We start from the raw sequence: 15,769 nt of genomic DNA, 5'->3' as shown, positions 1-15,769 counted from the left end.
CAAAAGAAAAACATTGTACATTATTACTCCAGCCATCTTAATCTATAAGGATTGGCGTCGATTCTAAGTAACAAAGATACTCTATAAAATCAAATAAATTTTTTATTTTTTATTAATACATATATTTAGAATATTATTCAACGTAGTAATAAAAAAAAATTGTTTGTATTCATTATATATATATAAAACATTTAAGCTTTAATTACCAATAAAATATACTTCAAACAATACGTTTCAATTGAATTTTCGTATAACAAAGTCATAATATGATATTAAACTAACCTTCTACGATAAATGGCGAAAATTATTGTAAAATTTATTACTTTTGTAAATACCTTAATATTAAACTAACTGAACTTCTAAAAATGAATAATTATTTTAAAGTAAATTATATATGTAGAAACCTTATTATAAAAACAGTCACTAAATAATTTCTAAAAATGGTATAAAATATATATAAAAAAAATTGAAATAATTAGTTCTGTAAAAATATTATAATATTAAACAGACTTGAAACTTCTAAAAATAATAAATTAATTAAATGTAACTTATTATAATATTCAACTTGCCAAATAATTTCAAAAATGGTAAAACATTTATAATAAAGTAGTCTGTAAAAATAAAACTTTATTAAAATATTCAACTCACCAAAGAACCTCTAAAAAAATGGTAAAATTATTATTATAAAAAATAAATTAGTTCTGTAAGAAACTTATTATAGTATTAAATCGGCTTGGAACTTCTAAAAATAATAAATTCATTAAATGTATCTTATTTTAATATTCAAGTTGCCTAATAATAAAATAAAAAATGGTAAAACATTTATAATAAAGTAGTCTGTAAAAATAAAACTTTATTAAAATATTCAACTCACCAAATAACCTCTAAAAAAAAAATTGTTAAAATATGAGACAAAATTAAACTAATTACTTGTATAATCTGTCGTAAATCTTAATATATAAATTACGTGTCACGTTGTTTGTCCACTATCGACTCCTGACTACCGAACCGATATCAAATATTTTGCACACCGTGTGCAGTTTGATCTAACTTAAAAGATAGGATAGCTTACATTTCAATTTATATTATTTTATTGCAAAATATTTGTTTATTATTGAACAGTCACAATTCTAACAGATGGCGCTGTGTTGAAAGTACCAACGTTTCACATAAGCTACAATTCAACGGCATAACAACCAATAAAGCATGGTGGTCCCCATGACTAGTGTTCTCCTACCGTCTTCCTTGAATAGTTTACTACTATGTAATATAAGAAAAACCTTAGCCACAGCAACGCGCTTGGCCGGTCTGCTAGTATCTTATAATAATGATTCAATTTATTTCGACTAAACCGACGGTAAGTATTATAAAAATATGTAATGTAACAGCTTTAAAATAAATAACGTTATATGTTTTACAGGACAGGTTCGGTGGCCGTCGATGCATAACTCATAGCAAAATCCCGAGTACATACCTCGCCATAATGTCTCCCTACCAGAACGTTTCTTAAACACGCACTAAACACTCACTATAAAATTCTAATTAGTGGACGTAACTACATATTATCAATTATAATTATCAAAAACTATATATACATCTAACGTAACTCGAGTAAATCTCAACAACGACTAATAAAAACATATGAGGATCGGCCGAGTAAAAATATTTGGGATCACCCTCATCAAATATTATAAAATTATGTATTTCGAACACTCGTATAGGATTCATTTTCTTCCATTTATGTTAGGTAGGTATGAAGGACTTCAGCTGGGAAGTTTTGATTTTCATCGATATAAGACGACAAGACAGGGCCGACGGGTTATAGTTGGTAAAAAATTTAGATAACCTAAAACAGCACAGTCCCACACTTCCTACGCAATAGCACAGTCTTCCGTTAGTAAAAATACAAAACTTCATAATCGTAAGCTAGGTTTCATAACAAATGTAACTAATTTACCTTCAAAGGTGTAATAAAAATAATAAAAAAAAAAGAGTACCTACATCTTTAGGTTACAAAATGTAGAAAGGAAAAAAAAATCGCATACCTCGTGGGCGTTAATCCTTTACACCAAGGATATGATATACCATATCAGTTTACCTCGATGGCATCCCGCTCTTCTGATTTGTTAGGGCTAGTTGATCTGGTTCTTAGGGTAGGAAATTAAACACTCCAATGATGACTTGATTTACTATATTTCACACACTGACCCTACGTAAAATGTATAAACACCAACTTGAACAAAGGAATTGCCTGTGCGCATGTGCTACAAGCTGTTTTATCCTTTAGTCCCCACTCTGACTCGACCTTCCCACTTCGGGCAGTTATTCGAGTCAATTCGTAACAATTCGTAAATAACCGAACGAGTCAAATGAGTAATTATTGCACATGCGCACTTGTAGCAAAAGAATATGTTTCATAAATTATTTAGAATATTATTAAATAAATAATAAAAGCTAACAATCTATACCCAAATAGCATTATCTTTCTGTGACCAAAGTTACCTTTATAGTAAAGTGCCCTGTAAACGATCAAATTTGCTTGACAAATTTGTTTGTCAAACTTCACGTTTTCATCAAACAATAGCTTAGACGATCAAACCAAATATCAAACAAATTTGTTAAATTTCTAGTAGATTCTGGTTTCTCCTTCCGTGACGTGACGTCGCCGTGCCGAGCGCTTACAATGAGTAATTCAGATGACACATTTTGCCATTGACTCTAGCACTGTGTATCAAGACAAAAAAAAGAAGACAAAATTAAGAGAGAAATTCTCTTGTTCTTGTCCATATAATCTTTTGATTTTATTTTCCATAACATCGGCATATCACGATAAACAGATATGAAATGCAACGTAAATTCTTTGTTCGTAATATTGCCACTCATATCGTCACTGAGCGTAGCGTCCTCCATTATGGCAATACAACGAATGAGATCTTGTTTGACAAACACCGCCGTACACGTTCAAACCTGTTTGTCAAACTCGACATCAATCCAGATTTTCATCAAACACGACAAACACGTAGATTGTTTGACAAACGCCTCAAACACAGCAGTACACTATCAAATAATTTGACAAACACGTAAATTTTGACAAACAATTATTTGATCGTTTACAGGGCACTTTAAGGAGTAAACTCTAAAGATATGATTTTTGAAACCTCGCTGGCAGAAAACATTCAAAAAACACAAAAAGTGTATAACTCGAAAACTACAAAAAATCGCGGAACATACATGGGGTATTTTCGTATACCCCCAGGTGTGAGGAATCTAAAAAAAAAATATTGACGTCACTAGTTGGACCAACCTGTATATTATGTGTATATATGTATATATACTAGCGACCCGCCCCGGCTTCGCACGGATGCAATGCTGATACTAAATTCAAAGTGCTATAAAGTATAGGGAGAACCGCGGCCTCCGACGCGCTGCGTCCCGCAATTTTTAAATTTGTAATATCTTCGAAATATTCATTTAAATCATATGCTGTAAAGGGCCATATAGATCTATATTAAATGAACAATGTATTCCAGGTATTTAATTGGTTAAGGATTAATGCTGTATTGGTTAAAATCGCTTCGAAAATTAGCCATTATTTGTCGTAAAAAGTAAATGACAAAAGAAAAGTTATTGTGGGTTATCCATAAGAGATAGACATATACCATCACGGACTTTTCTGTAGACCTTTTCAATGTGTACAATACTTAGTACATTATTTTGATAAAACTCGTAGGGTTCAGCCTGCGTTTGCAATGTAAGCGGAAAAAATGTAATTATTTACGACATCACATTAGAAACCTCAAAAATAACAGTACTTCTCCACTATTTAATGGATGTTATTATACATATAAACCTTCCTCTTGAATCACTCTATCTATTAAAAAAAAACCGCATCAAAATCCGTGGTGTAGTTTCAAAGATTTAAGCATACAAAGGGACATAGGGACAGAGAAAGCGACTTTGTTTTATACTATGTAGTGATATACAATAATATGACGTATAATAATTATAATAGTGTACTTCCCATTTTAGGAAATTTAATATTGACCAGTGCAAGTCCGAAATTACCAACTGAAATTACATTTGGGTCTCTCTTGCTTTTCGATAATTTTATAAATCAATGCACTTAAAAATGCCGCATCCCATGCCATTATAAAATTTGCGACATTGCCGTGCTTGTAATTAAGCCGTTGCTATTTAATGATCGGCATCCTTACCTAGGCTAGGTCAGTCGTAAGACGGATTTTTATAGCGATATCTAGCGATGGTTTTATCAACATTTCGAATTCATCCAACGTCAAAATTTGTAAAAACCATGAGAGTTACAACTTTTCCATAGCATTGATTTGTCTATTTACTTTAATTTGTTTGATATATCATAACCTATTGCCTGTATTTTTAGCTCGCAATTCATAAAATGTTAAATAATATACATTTACATGAATAAGATACCTACGTAAAAATTAAATGTTCAAACATCGCTTTTTACAAAAAAAAAAATTTATTAAAATAACATTTGGTATTAATTATATCATGTATAGGTCTACCAGGATCTGATGGCAAAAAGGGAAAAAAGAAATTGACGCTAGCAATACTGGGGAAATTGGAGTAAAACGTTTTGATACTTTTTTTTCCTTATAGCGGCTGATTCTGTGTGTGATATATGCAAAATATATAAAAATTTATCCAATGATAATTTTTGAAAATGTGGCGAATGTGGGGTTTGAAATTTAGATGAAAACTCCAATTACTCTGTTTATGAGTTTATTAATAATTTAGAACTTGAAAATGGTTCCAAATACTGCACTACATAAAAAAGTCTTCAACGCAGTATTTATAATAAACCTTTCCTCCTGCACCTCAATTAACCGATCTTGTTCTATGAACTGATTTTCAATTTTTATTACGTGTTCACAAGATTTTCGCTAATCATCGATCCCTATTTGAGAGAAAGAAACAGTGTAAAACTCATTTATCTTGTTTCTGAACAATTCTAAATCAAAACTATCCAAGTTTATTTGTAGTATAAGAAACCCCTGAAATCAACCAAAGTTTAGTATAAGTACATAATATAATACACACGAAGAATCCCATAAACCAAAGTATCAAGACGTGTCACTCCTACTAACCAGTCAACGCTTGCACATGGCTCAATATCGATGATTGTGTATGTTCTGCATCTTGTTGATCAAGTATTCTTTGATAAACATTGAAAACAATATGTCTTGCTTGCGATCGAAGAGGTTTCTTCGATATTTTCATCACTTTTTAAAGGAAATTTGAAGCCAAACCAAAAACGATTCCTCGAAATTTCAGTTGACAGATGAAATTTTTCTTTTATTGCCATATGAAAATCGCTAATTTAAAAAAAAAAAATTGCCATCAGTTTCTGGTAGACCTATAGTATAAAAAAGTAACGATGATCGACGAAACTAATTGGCCTACCCATTGAGTGAATTTAAAAAAATGGATTTGTCCCTTTCATTTATGATTTGACTGTTGACAGTTGACCAGGAATTGCGCGCGCATTTACAAACTAATAAGTGGAAGTGTTTACTACACTGGAAAGTGGAAAACGATCGATAGACTGAAGAGAATGGAAAATCTAGACTAGGTCTTATCTCTTTCGCCCAGCTAACCGCGCTAGCCTAATTTAAACCTGTATCGGGTTTATCGATTAGTTGTTTCCGTCCGCGAGTGTCACTCAGGACAAATGCAGGGCAGTTTCAAGATTCAACTGATTAACATGGGGACACGGGCGGCTGCCTGTAAGACCATAATAACTCTTTGAAGCTCAATTAAATTGCATGCATGACTAACGCATTTCATTTTTCAGAGTTCGCTGCGGCATTTTGCGTAGTGAAAGCTTTTTATGTGTTCCTAATGCAGACCACCCAGCCATACGAAATGCAGCTTGCCTTGGAGCCTCTGAATCAGAAAGGTGAGCTCGTTCCATCGAGCTATTTTGTTGTTGCACCCTCAGCCCTGTGGCACGCTTCGCGAGTGGCCCTTAAATGTCTGTCACCCTTCTTCTAGTCTTGCCATCCAACTGTCTAGGATAGATTGACTTATCCCACTCTTTGTAGACAAATCTTTTTGATTAAGTACCCTAAACCATTTCTTTAATCATTTTAAATTGAGCACTTTTCAAAATTTTAAATAATTTTTAGTATTGATGGCAATTCTATTATTGTTGTATGGTGTACCCAAACGAATGTTGACTTCAGTGTTAAAAATTGGTGTCGTTTTCTATGTGGTGTTTAACCCTATGTACCATTGTTATTTTTATGTGTTTACAGACAAGTGTAGAGATGGTTTAAGTAAATAGGTTTTAAAGATTTAGTGCAGAACAAGTCATCAATTACTTATATATATGTTTATTTGTAAGTATTTGATCTGCTCACCTTTCTTTTGATGCAGGCTCAAGGCTAGTTTGAAAAGATTACACACTATCATTATTACATAATCAAATCACTGCACCAATGTTGCACTTACATACATTCTTATACAAGATATTTGTAGAGTTTATTTAGATTACAGAAAGTTTATTAATAATAATATTGGCAAAAGCTAAAAGAGAAAGCAGTTTACTCTTGAACAGAAACAAAATATGCATGTTTATATGATAATATATGAGAATGCTCCCACTTTAATTATCTTTGTAATAAACAGTCATCGCTATTAATATGTACTTAATAATTTACATGTTAATAATGATTACTTATTTCAATATATGAGAAAGTGATACAAAAATTGAGTTGTGCATACTTAATCAAATACTGAATTTCATTTCTGCTTTATTTTAATAATTCTTTCATTTTTATTTTCATTATTCTTCTTTATAAAATTCTTGCATGGAATAGATCTTGTAGTTACGTAGGAAAATTAATAATTTTAAACCCAAGGCAACCAAACAGCAAACTGGGTACTGGCATTGTATCATTAACACAGACATACTTTTGTGCGACTCACATTGCATTATTACAGAATAGAAGTTTCACATTTAAAAGATTAATGACAATATCAGCCCCTTTGCTAATGGTTACAAATTACTGGTCTCATTAGAATTTGTGTAATAGTTTCAGATATCTCTTAGTAGTTTGCATGTAAATTTATATTAAGGAACCAACAATCAAAGTAACCGAGAGTTATTCACAGTCACCGCGAAGATCCGCAGCCTTTATGACTGCCAACTTCGTCTGATGCACAACATTCAGCCGCTACCATCCGGTATTGACATCGCGAACACCGTTAAATACTTCTCGCAGACATTGCTTAGTAAGTATTTCATATATAAGCAAGTAATAGCTCACCTTACTAAGCTTTATAGCGAAGATGGACTTTCTTATTTGTAAACCTGCTGCTTAAACTAGAATAAATTAAATGCGTGAACAATTGAACTAAAATGTAATTTATAAAATTCTCGTGTCACAATCGTCGTTCCCATACTCTTCCGAAACGGCTTGAACGATTCTTATGAAATTTTCTATGCATATTTAGTAAGTCTGATAATCGGCTACTATCTATCTTTCAAACCCTTAACACTTTTTTTATTTTTTAGAACATTTTTTTGTTTTTTTTTTTTATTTTTAAACTTAATTATTTAGAATATTCGTGTTATAGCATGTAATATATATATAAATAAATTCCAGGTGTACTGAAAGATGTGCCGAAGTCCCCTCTCGAAATGATGAGAGATGCGGATAATGATGCAGAACGTATGGGTCTCTACCCTAACTTGGACTACAAGGGGCTGTTCAATGCGATCTCTCAGCTAGTTGACTCAGCACCACATTTGCAGTATGGGGTCCAAGGTATACTGTCATCAAATTGTTGGCCTAGTGGCTTCAGCGTGCGACTCTCATCCCTGAGGTCGTAGGTTCGATCCCCGGCTGTGCACCAATGGACATTCTATGTGCGCATTTAACATTCGCTCGAACGGTGAAGGAAAACATCATGAGGAAACCGACATGTCTTAGACACAAAAAGTCGACGGCGTGTGTCAGACACTGAAAGCTGATCACTTACTTGCCTATAATGCCGGCCATACACACTACGGTCTACCGGAGAGGTCCACCTGTGCAGGTATGCCTGCGCCGGTAGACCGTAGTGTGTATGGCCGGCATAAGATTGAAAAATGAAATAGATTTAGAAATCTGAGGTTGTAGCGCCACTGATTTATTTATTTTTTAAGTAGTTAAGGATAGCATAGTATGTATTAATGCATTTCCTAGTCCGTTATTATACTTTTTAAGAAAAACGGTGATTCTACCTTCTGTGCATATTAATCCAAAACAGTTATTTAGTCGTGAATCGAAATCAGGTTTCTCGATCTCATTGGGGTCTCCGAAAATAAACTTAAGATTTAAAAAACATTACAAAATTATGGAACCTTATTTTATTAATTATACCAATCCCATTTACTATGAAATAAATAGAGACTTTAAATAGCTCCTTAATTGGATATATTTTTTTATCTTCAAAGCAATAATTATTAAATATGTTTCAGCATTCGGCCAAGCTGTCCTCCAATGCCTGGGTTGCCTGATGCCGTTCCTTGAGTATGACATGATCGACAATCTGCCTTATTTAGTGGCCTACTGTTTTGCCATGTTCCCTGCCAACCTTCACCAGGATATATTGCATTTGCTGTGCTATTATATACTACCGTTTACAATCAGTAAGTAATTTTATTCTAAATAAATAAACAAATTATGCATCTGTATATTTACTTCATTGTCTTAACACGATCTTGGGGTCTTAATTTTCTCCGCCATATTTGTGTATGTGTTTTATATACGTCTTATATAGAGAAATCCATTGGTGCACAGCCGGTTTTACCCGGAAAAAATCTACTGAAGCGTCATATACACTGTAAACTCTTTATAACGAATTTCAAAAGACCGAGCATGTTTTTTCGTTATAGGGAGTGAATAGAAAAAAAAAACAATTTAACCAATTACAATAATTTCTAAATTTATTACTATGAATAGGTAAATTTTTCTAAACACATAACGCTTTTCTTTTACTGGTCATCTTTACAGTTTCAAAGCTTGTTTACGACTGATTTGACGACTCATTGGTCTAGTGGTTAGTACCCCTGACTGCGAATCCATGGGTCCCGGGTTCGTTCCCCGGTTGAGACGAACATCGATGTGATGAGCATTTGGTGTTGTGCTTAGGTCTTGGGTGTTTAAATAAGTATTAATATGTCTATCTATCTATAATATGTATGTATATCCGTTGCCTAGTATAATATATTGTATAGTTGCCTATAATATATGTATGGGACTAGGTCAATTGGTGTGAATTGTCTTAAAAAAAAATACATATATACGATAGGGATAGTGGTGCGTTTAGTATCTGAGACCAAAATTTTGCAATTAACAATAGAAAGGCGAGACGGCTGTTTATGACCTCCGGTTACTTTCTTAGAAATTTTGGCACCTCAAAAGTTTAGTTTTGCAAGCTGATTATAAAAGGTTTTTACGTTATAGCGAGTTGTCGTTATAAGGAATGATATTATAAAGAGTTTACGCTTCTTAAATTGGTGTATAGATTGCCGTATTATATTCCATAGCACGACGCTACGCTGGTATGGAAGAAGAAAGCGAGGCGTCACAGTCTGTGGGAGCTGTTATCATGATGGTCTTTCAGCACTCTACTAACCCTGGTAAGCCTTTTATATAAAATTTATTTAAAATTAAGTGCAGCTATAAAAGTATTTTTAACACTTGCAACCCAGGGTTTATAAGTAATGGGTGTGATAGGTAGGTTTTATAAGATGCTTGTATTGAAAATCATACACATATGGCGTTTTAGTCCACATTATCAAGCTCTATAACTTTTAACTATATAAAGATATATAATCATCTTTCATCGTTATGGCAGCGTTCGTTCGAAACATTTTCCTTTGACCTAATTTTATCAACTTAGACCAGTTTTGTCCATTTTTCCGCTTAATATGTAGCCTATGACACTCACAAATAGGCTTTCTATAAGTAAAATACTTTTATATTGATTCAGTAGATCCAGAGATTACCCCCTACAATCTCATAAATATTTCCTAGAATTTGATTGCAAAGTATGCCGTAAAGTAAAGGCAGAAAGACGCCATTACAATACAGAATTAATTATCACGAGTGCAGATGATTTAAAACTTAAAAAAAAAAATTATATAACGAAACTGTTTCGTTATATATTAAGATTAATTTAAAACTTAAACGAAAAAATTGTTCGCTTGTTCTTGTTAGTGAAAATAAAGTATTGTAAAAAAGCTTAATGTTTTGTCATTTATTGCTTAAAACATAAATATGCTTAGCGGTTTTAATATAGGTACTTAGCGGCGGTAGAGGCACCAGAATCCAGTAAGGGGGGCCCGTGGTGGGTGGCAGGTGGACCTGAAGGATCCAAATTATTTCCAGCTTTATAAAGCCAGTTAAACTTTATAAAAAATAAGTTTTTTTTAATGATTTCAGCCCACCACTGCCAACTTCTAGAATGTCTTATGTCAATGAAACAGTCCGTAGTAAAGGACGTACTATGTGTGATCGCGTACGGCACTTGCGGTGCGCGTTTGTCTGCAGCTAAATTACTCTTCTACTACTGGCCACCGTTTGACGCCAAGCTTTTTGACAGGAAGGGGCTGCTATGCAAGTTTTCTAGTAAGATTTTTTAAAAAGTTTTTATATGTTTTTGTTGTGATATAAAACGATATTCATAAACATACTATATGTTTTTTCCTTATCAGTCTAGTGTAACTGACACATCAAATTAGAGGAGAATAAATACCTTATAACTATGTAAAAAAAAATTATATACTGTTTAACTAATAAACTATTATAGTATGTTTATGAGCCTGTACTTTAATTTGAATATCATTTTTCAGTAGCTCTACCATAAATTTGATAAGTATGTAAACATTTTTCATTTCTCTTACCGCTTAGATATGTTCAATCTATATTTTTTATACATTATTTGTTAATTACAAAGACTTTTTGTTGACTTTGAAAACTTTTAAAAATTATGGTAGTGAATATTTCATAGTCTGTCAAAAAAATTTTGCTAAGAAAATTCATGTTTTTATAATTTTATATCCTTTAATAATTTTAATGTTTTTAGCTTTAGATGTATAGTAGATGGTGTGAACCTGTGAAGCGTAATGTTGTGTAAGTTTATTTTTATTATAATTTATTTTACCCTGCTTTTACATGTATTTGATTTAATGCGAACATTTCTATATTAATAAAACTAAATTATTTTTGCCTGTAATCGATTCCAGGGCCAAAGTAGCGTGATCAATCACAAAATAGCATAAACGATAAGTGCTTAATATAACAGATGTGAAAAATAATTACTAATTAAACAGAAAACATAACTTTCTGATAAAAATTGGCAAGCTACCTAAATATGGGGTTGAATATTGCCCGCCTTGGGCAACTTTCAGAGTCAAGACTAAGGGTGATTTCATACTAACGCAGAGCCGAATAACATAAAATCCTCAATCAAAAACTTAAAATAGCAAATTCACACACCGCAAATATTTCTTCTAAATTAAACAAATTCGCGCGCATTCATGGATCTTCCATTTATTTGTTAATTTGGCGCTGTGCTATTGGGTACCTTTAATACTTATAAAGGGTACATTTGGGAATCAGTTCACGCTAATTCTTCAGATGACCTGGTGCCGTTCCTATGCCAGCGTGACATGTGTCCCAACGCGGGATGCGCAGAAGCAGCCAAAGTGTGCTACGATCATTGCATCAGCGTGACATTTGCTTCTGACACGCCGCCGCCATTGTACCTTTGCATCGAGTGCGCTAATGAGATACATCGGTAAGTTATTGTAACATTTTAATTAAATTAGAAAATTTACAATAATTAGTGTAGAGGATTAAACAATTCTGCATGTATATAAATGTTTTAAACAAAAAATGTTTTCATGTCAAATAATTTTATTTTTTTTAGAATTAAATACTTTTAACCCGACAAAGTGCTATTTTATTATACATAAATGAATTATAAATTTCTGTGTTTAAATTAACAAAATTCAAGTTGCAACGTTTGTTTTACGTTACGAACACATATGTACATACTTTTTGTATTTAAAAAAAAGTTAAAACAAATTGTTATATTTTTATTTATAGGGAACACCCAAATCAACGGTTCTTTGATATACTGCATCCGCAACAGCAAGTCTCCATGGTCTGCGAAAATAAGGTAAAATATAATTAATTTGATCACGTATAATTTAATGATTATTATAAGTGCTGTAATAAACGTTTTCTTTGATAAACAAGCGCCTTATATAATAGACAACGGCTTTCGACGTCCGTCGTTCCACAACTACCACCATTATGTGGAACCAGCTGCCCACTAAAGTATTATTATATAAATATTTCCGTACAGTCCGTTACGTACGTACGTTACATAAAAGAGCGTACCAATTCTTAAAAGGCCGGCAAAGAACTTGCTCGCCTTTGCTCGCAGTGTGTGTCCATGGGCGGCGGTACCACTTAACATCCGGTGAGACTCTTCCCCGTTTGCCCACGGTTTAAAAAAAGACAAGTGTCTTTGGTGTTCCCACATTAAATTAGCGGTATTTGTCAGAATGTCTGAAATTAAACGTCAAATCATTACTATTATACTGTAGATATGTGAGACGTAATTCTTTTGCATGGAAAAACATGATCATATTAACAAGCGGAGTAGAGGCCATTTATTACTCAGATTAAATACCATTTTATAAAATAATTATAACACGATATTATTAATTCTTCCACAAATATAGTAATTTAAAATTTTGTAAATTATAGAGAATTTGGTCAATTAAAATCAATTTGCCTTGTTAATTTTAATTTTATCCAGTCGCAGTTCTTAAATAAAATAAATACTTAATTTTCAGAATTGCAGATCAACAGACAAAGCAGCATATTCCATCTGTTTCTCAAACGAATGCGCGAGTTACAACGGGAACCATCCTATCAGGTAATCGATATATCGAGGCATGCGTTTTATCTCGTTATAATCTACGCTCTTTACATAATCTGTCTTTACCTAAGACACATATGATTTGTCCTGGCGTTTATGGCGAATTGTATTTCCTCGTGTTACACATTTTTATTGTATTAATTTTATTAATGCTCAATCGCCACATTTGATTTCACTCACTTCATTTAAAATTGTTTCGATATTTAGCAATTTTATTTGTTAACAACGCCATCAAATATATATTAAAAAATAAAGTTAAAAAATTTATTCAATTAAAGCACACAGATATTTAAAAAAAGGAATATAAACACAATCACTTTAATCAAAAATGTGTCCAACAAAACGTTTACTTGCTGTATCCAGCAACACTGATTTTGACATATTTTAGAGTGATACAACGAAACAAAACAAAAATGTTAAGGAAAAAATAAAATTATTCAAAAAGAAGATAGAAAGAAACAAATTGCAAACACTATACAAAATAGGGTTACTTTTGAAACAAAATAAAAATAATAAAATTAAATTACACAGTTTTCTAGAAAAATCAATAAGCGTCTATCAAATCCGTCACTTTACCGACTGATTAATTTGAAATTTAAAACACATGATTTTTTTTTAATGTAGCCGTAATATTTAGTCAATGTAGTATCCAAATATGATAAAAAGTGGATTTTTGATTTTTTTCAAACCCGACATTGTTCTACGATTATTGCGAAATGTTTCCTACTGTTATTTAACCCTAAATTTCAAATTTGAGAAGAAAATGAGGTATTCCCCGTGTAAAGGGCGAGTTATGAGTTAGATTTAGTTTAGTTTTAGTTAAAGAGTTATGATATTCTAAGCAAATGTTTGTAAGAATCATATTTTTCAGATACTGCCAGCAATGCCACGGCAACCGCCACAACAGCCGTCGTGGTGGAGATCATGTGCTTCACACTCGGCTACCTGCTGCTTGGCAGATGGACAGTGATATGCAGACTAATCTTGTCGAAGCTATCATAAGGTAAGATTACTAATACAAAGCTAAGGCCTTCTACAAGGCGGTCTACTTAGGCCACGACTGTTGCCCTTACGCGGTCATGAAGATGACGTCATTGGTATTAGGTTTGATTCGTCGGTGCGCAAATTAGTTCTTTCTTCTGATTGGTGGGTTAGACCGAATGGTCAAATCTTTCATACTCATACTGTGATATTTCACTGTTAGATCACAGACAGATAGAGATCGAAAATGTTTGTTGTGTCTTGGCGAAATGTAGCGAAATTATACGAAATCGTTATTGAAATTGTTTATCTGAAGTGCAGATTATCATGTTTGTTGAGTCCTATTTCATAAATAAGAAGCTCTAAAGTCTACATATTTTTGGGTTAATTTTCCTTTAAATAAAGTGTTTAGTCCCTCTAACCCTCTATGGGTCTTGGCGTCAGACTGCATCCGGTTCTGCCATCATTTTGATTACATAGACAAGTAGGCGATCAATTCTGTCAGACACATATCGTAAATTTTTGGATTCGAGACGTGCCGGTTTCCACACGATGTTTTCCTTCACCGTACGAGCTAATGTTAGATGCGAACATAGAGAGATAAGTCTATTGGTGCACCAACGGAGATCGAACCTACGACCTCAGGGATGAGAGTCGCCAAGACATTGTTTTTTTGTAATAATGAACCCATTTCGATTCGTAAATTGTTATTGTTAATGTTTTCATTTATACATAATTTTCACATTTTTAGTAAGAAATTTCTATAACTCCTCTAATATCACTTTAAATCCTATAGTTTACTCAAAGAAGCGAAACCAATCAATATGGAGGATCCTGATAGTTCAGCGGAATTGAATAAGTCTCCGCTGAGTGTCCAATTGCCTGATCCCATCTCTGTTGAAGATCGCCAACTGCTTGGAAGGTAAATTGTACTTTTTCATTAAAACATTTAAATCAATCAAAATTTATAGAAACTAGCCAATATGTTCCAAAACAAAGGAGTATCTAAATCTTTTCAGATCATCATCAAATTAGGTAATTTACGAATGTTACAAACAACAAAAACCAAGGCTGATAATAATTTACTTAAAGTAACACTTTAAACAATAAAAAATAAAAAAATAATTTTTCTAATAATGACTAACATCGTGTGCATATTAAACCAATTAAAATATATATATTTTTTTAAAGACAATTCACACCAATTGACCTAGTCCCATGCTAAGCTGGTGAAGCTTGTGTTATGGGTACTAGGCAAAGGATATACATACTATAGATATATAGACATATAAATACATATTTAAACACCCAAGACCTAAGCACAACACCAGCCGGGGATCGAACCCGGGACCCATGGATTCGCAGTCAGGGATACTAACCACTAGGCCAATGAGTCGTCATATCTCAAGAATCTTCCTTTAACAGATATGGAGTATGGCTAATGGTAGGCCTTTGCACGCCTAACCCGGACACACCTGACGAAATATTGGGGAGATTACTTTCTGTGCTTTTTCACTGGTTTCATGTAACATCATTTTCATACTCGGGTCAGTGTTATTTTATTCATAGAAATACGCTTAAGATTAAAACATTACTTACTTATAAATTGCTTATGAGTATTATACATTATTTATAAGTATTGTATTTTGATTTTTAACAATTTTTCAATATGAAATTCATCTTGTCTCAACCTTTTTTGACGTGACAACGTCTTATAATTCGATGGAGCCGGCTGCACGCACGAAAAAACATGACTCATGCGGCGTTACCTCGCTCTGAGGCGTTCCATTTAAAATTGACA

The 15,769-nt window shown here is 32.9% G+C and overlaps 1 protein-coding gene across 6 annotated transcripts in view; it reads left to right on the top strand.

Moving 5' to 3' along the window:
* Positions 1-5,522: 5,522 nt before the first annotated feature.
* Positions 5,523-15,769, top strand: part of LOC125051774 (protein unc-79 homolog) — a 51,831-nt gene continuing 41,584 nt past the window's right edge. For 4 of the 6 annotated variants that reach the window (XM_047652329.1, XM_047652328.1, XM_047652327.1 and 1 more), the window contains exons 1-13: positions 5,523-5,765; positions 5,834-5,938; positions 7,156-7,275; positions 7,650-7,811; positions 8,507-8,677; positions 9,578-9,670; positions 10,476-10,661; positions 11,673-11,832; positions 12,144-12,216; positions 12,902-12,984; positions 13,859-13,990; positions 14,765-14,890; positions 15,394-15,515. In XM_047652329.1, the coding sequence (XP_047508285.1) occupies positions 5,881-5,938; positions 7,156-7,275; positions 7,650-7,811; positions 8,507-8,677; positions 9,578-9,670; positions 10,476-10,661; positions 11,673-11,832; positions 12,144-12,216; positions 12,902-12,984; positions 13,859-13,990; positions 14,765-14,890; positions 15,394-15,515 (1,486 nt within the window). In that variant the 5' untranslated portion in view covers positions 5,523-5,765; positions 5,834-5,880. Of the gene's footprint in view, positions 5,766-5,833; positions 5,939-7,155; positions 7,276-7,649; positions 7,812-8,506; positions 8,678-9,577; positions 9,671-10,475; positions 10,662-11,118; positions 11,166-11,672; positions 11,833-12,143; positions 12,217-12,901; positions 12,985-13,858; positions 13,991-14,764; positions 14,891-15,393; positions 15,516-15,769 lie in introns of those variants that run through there. The other 2 variants (XM_047652326.1, XM_047652330.1) reach the window with 2 other exon arrangements.

This window comes from Pieris napi, chromosome 8 (assembly GCF_905475465.1).
Source record: "Pieris napi chromosome 8, ilPieNapi1.2, whole genome shotgun sequence".
Lineage (NCBI taxonomy): Eukaryota > Metazoa > Arthropoda > Insecta > Lepidoptera > Pieridae > Pieris > Pieris napi.
Note: the sequence above shows the minus strand (reverse complement) of the source record. Positions and strands in the feature narration are given on the sequence as shown.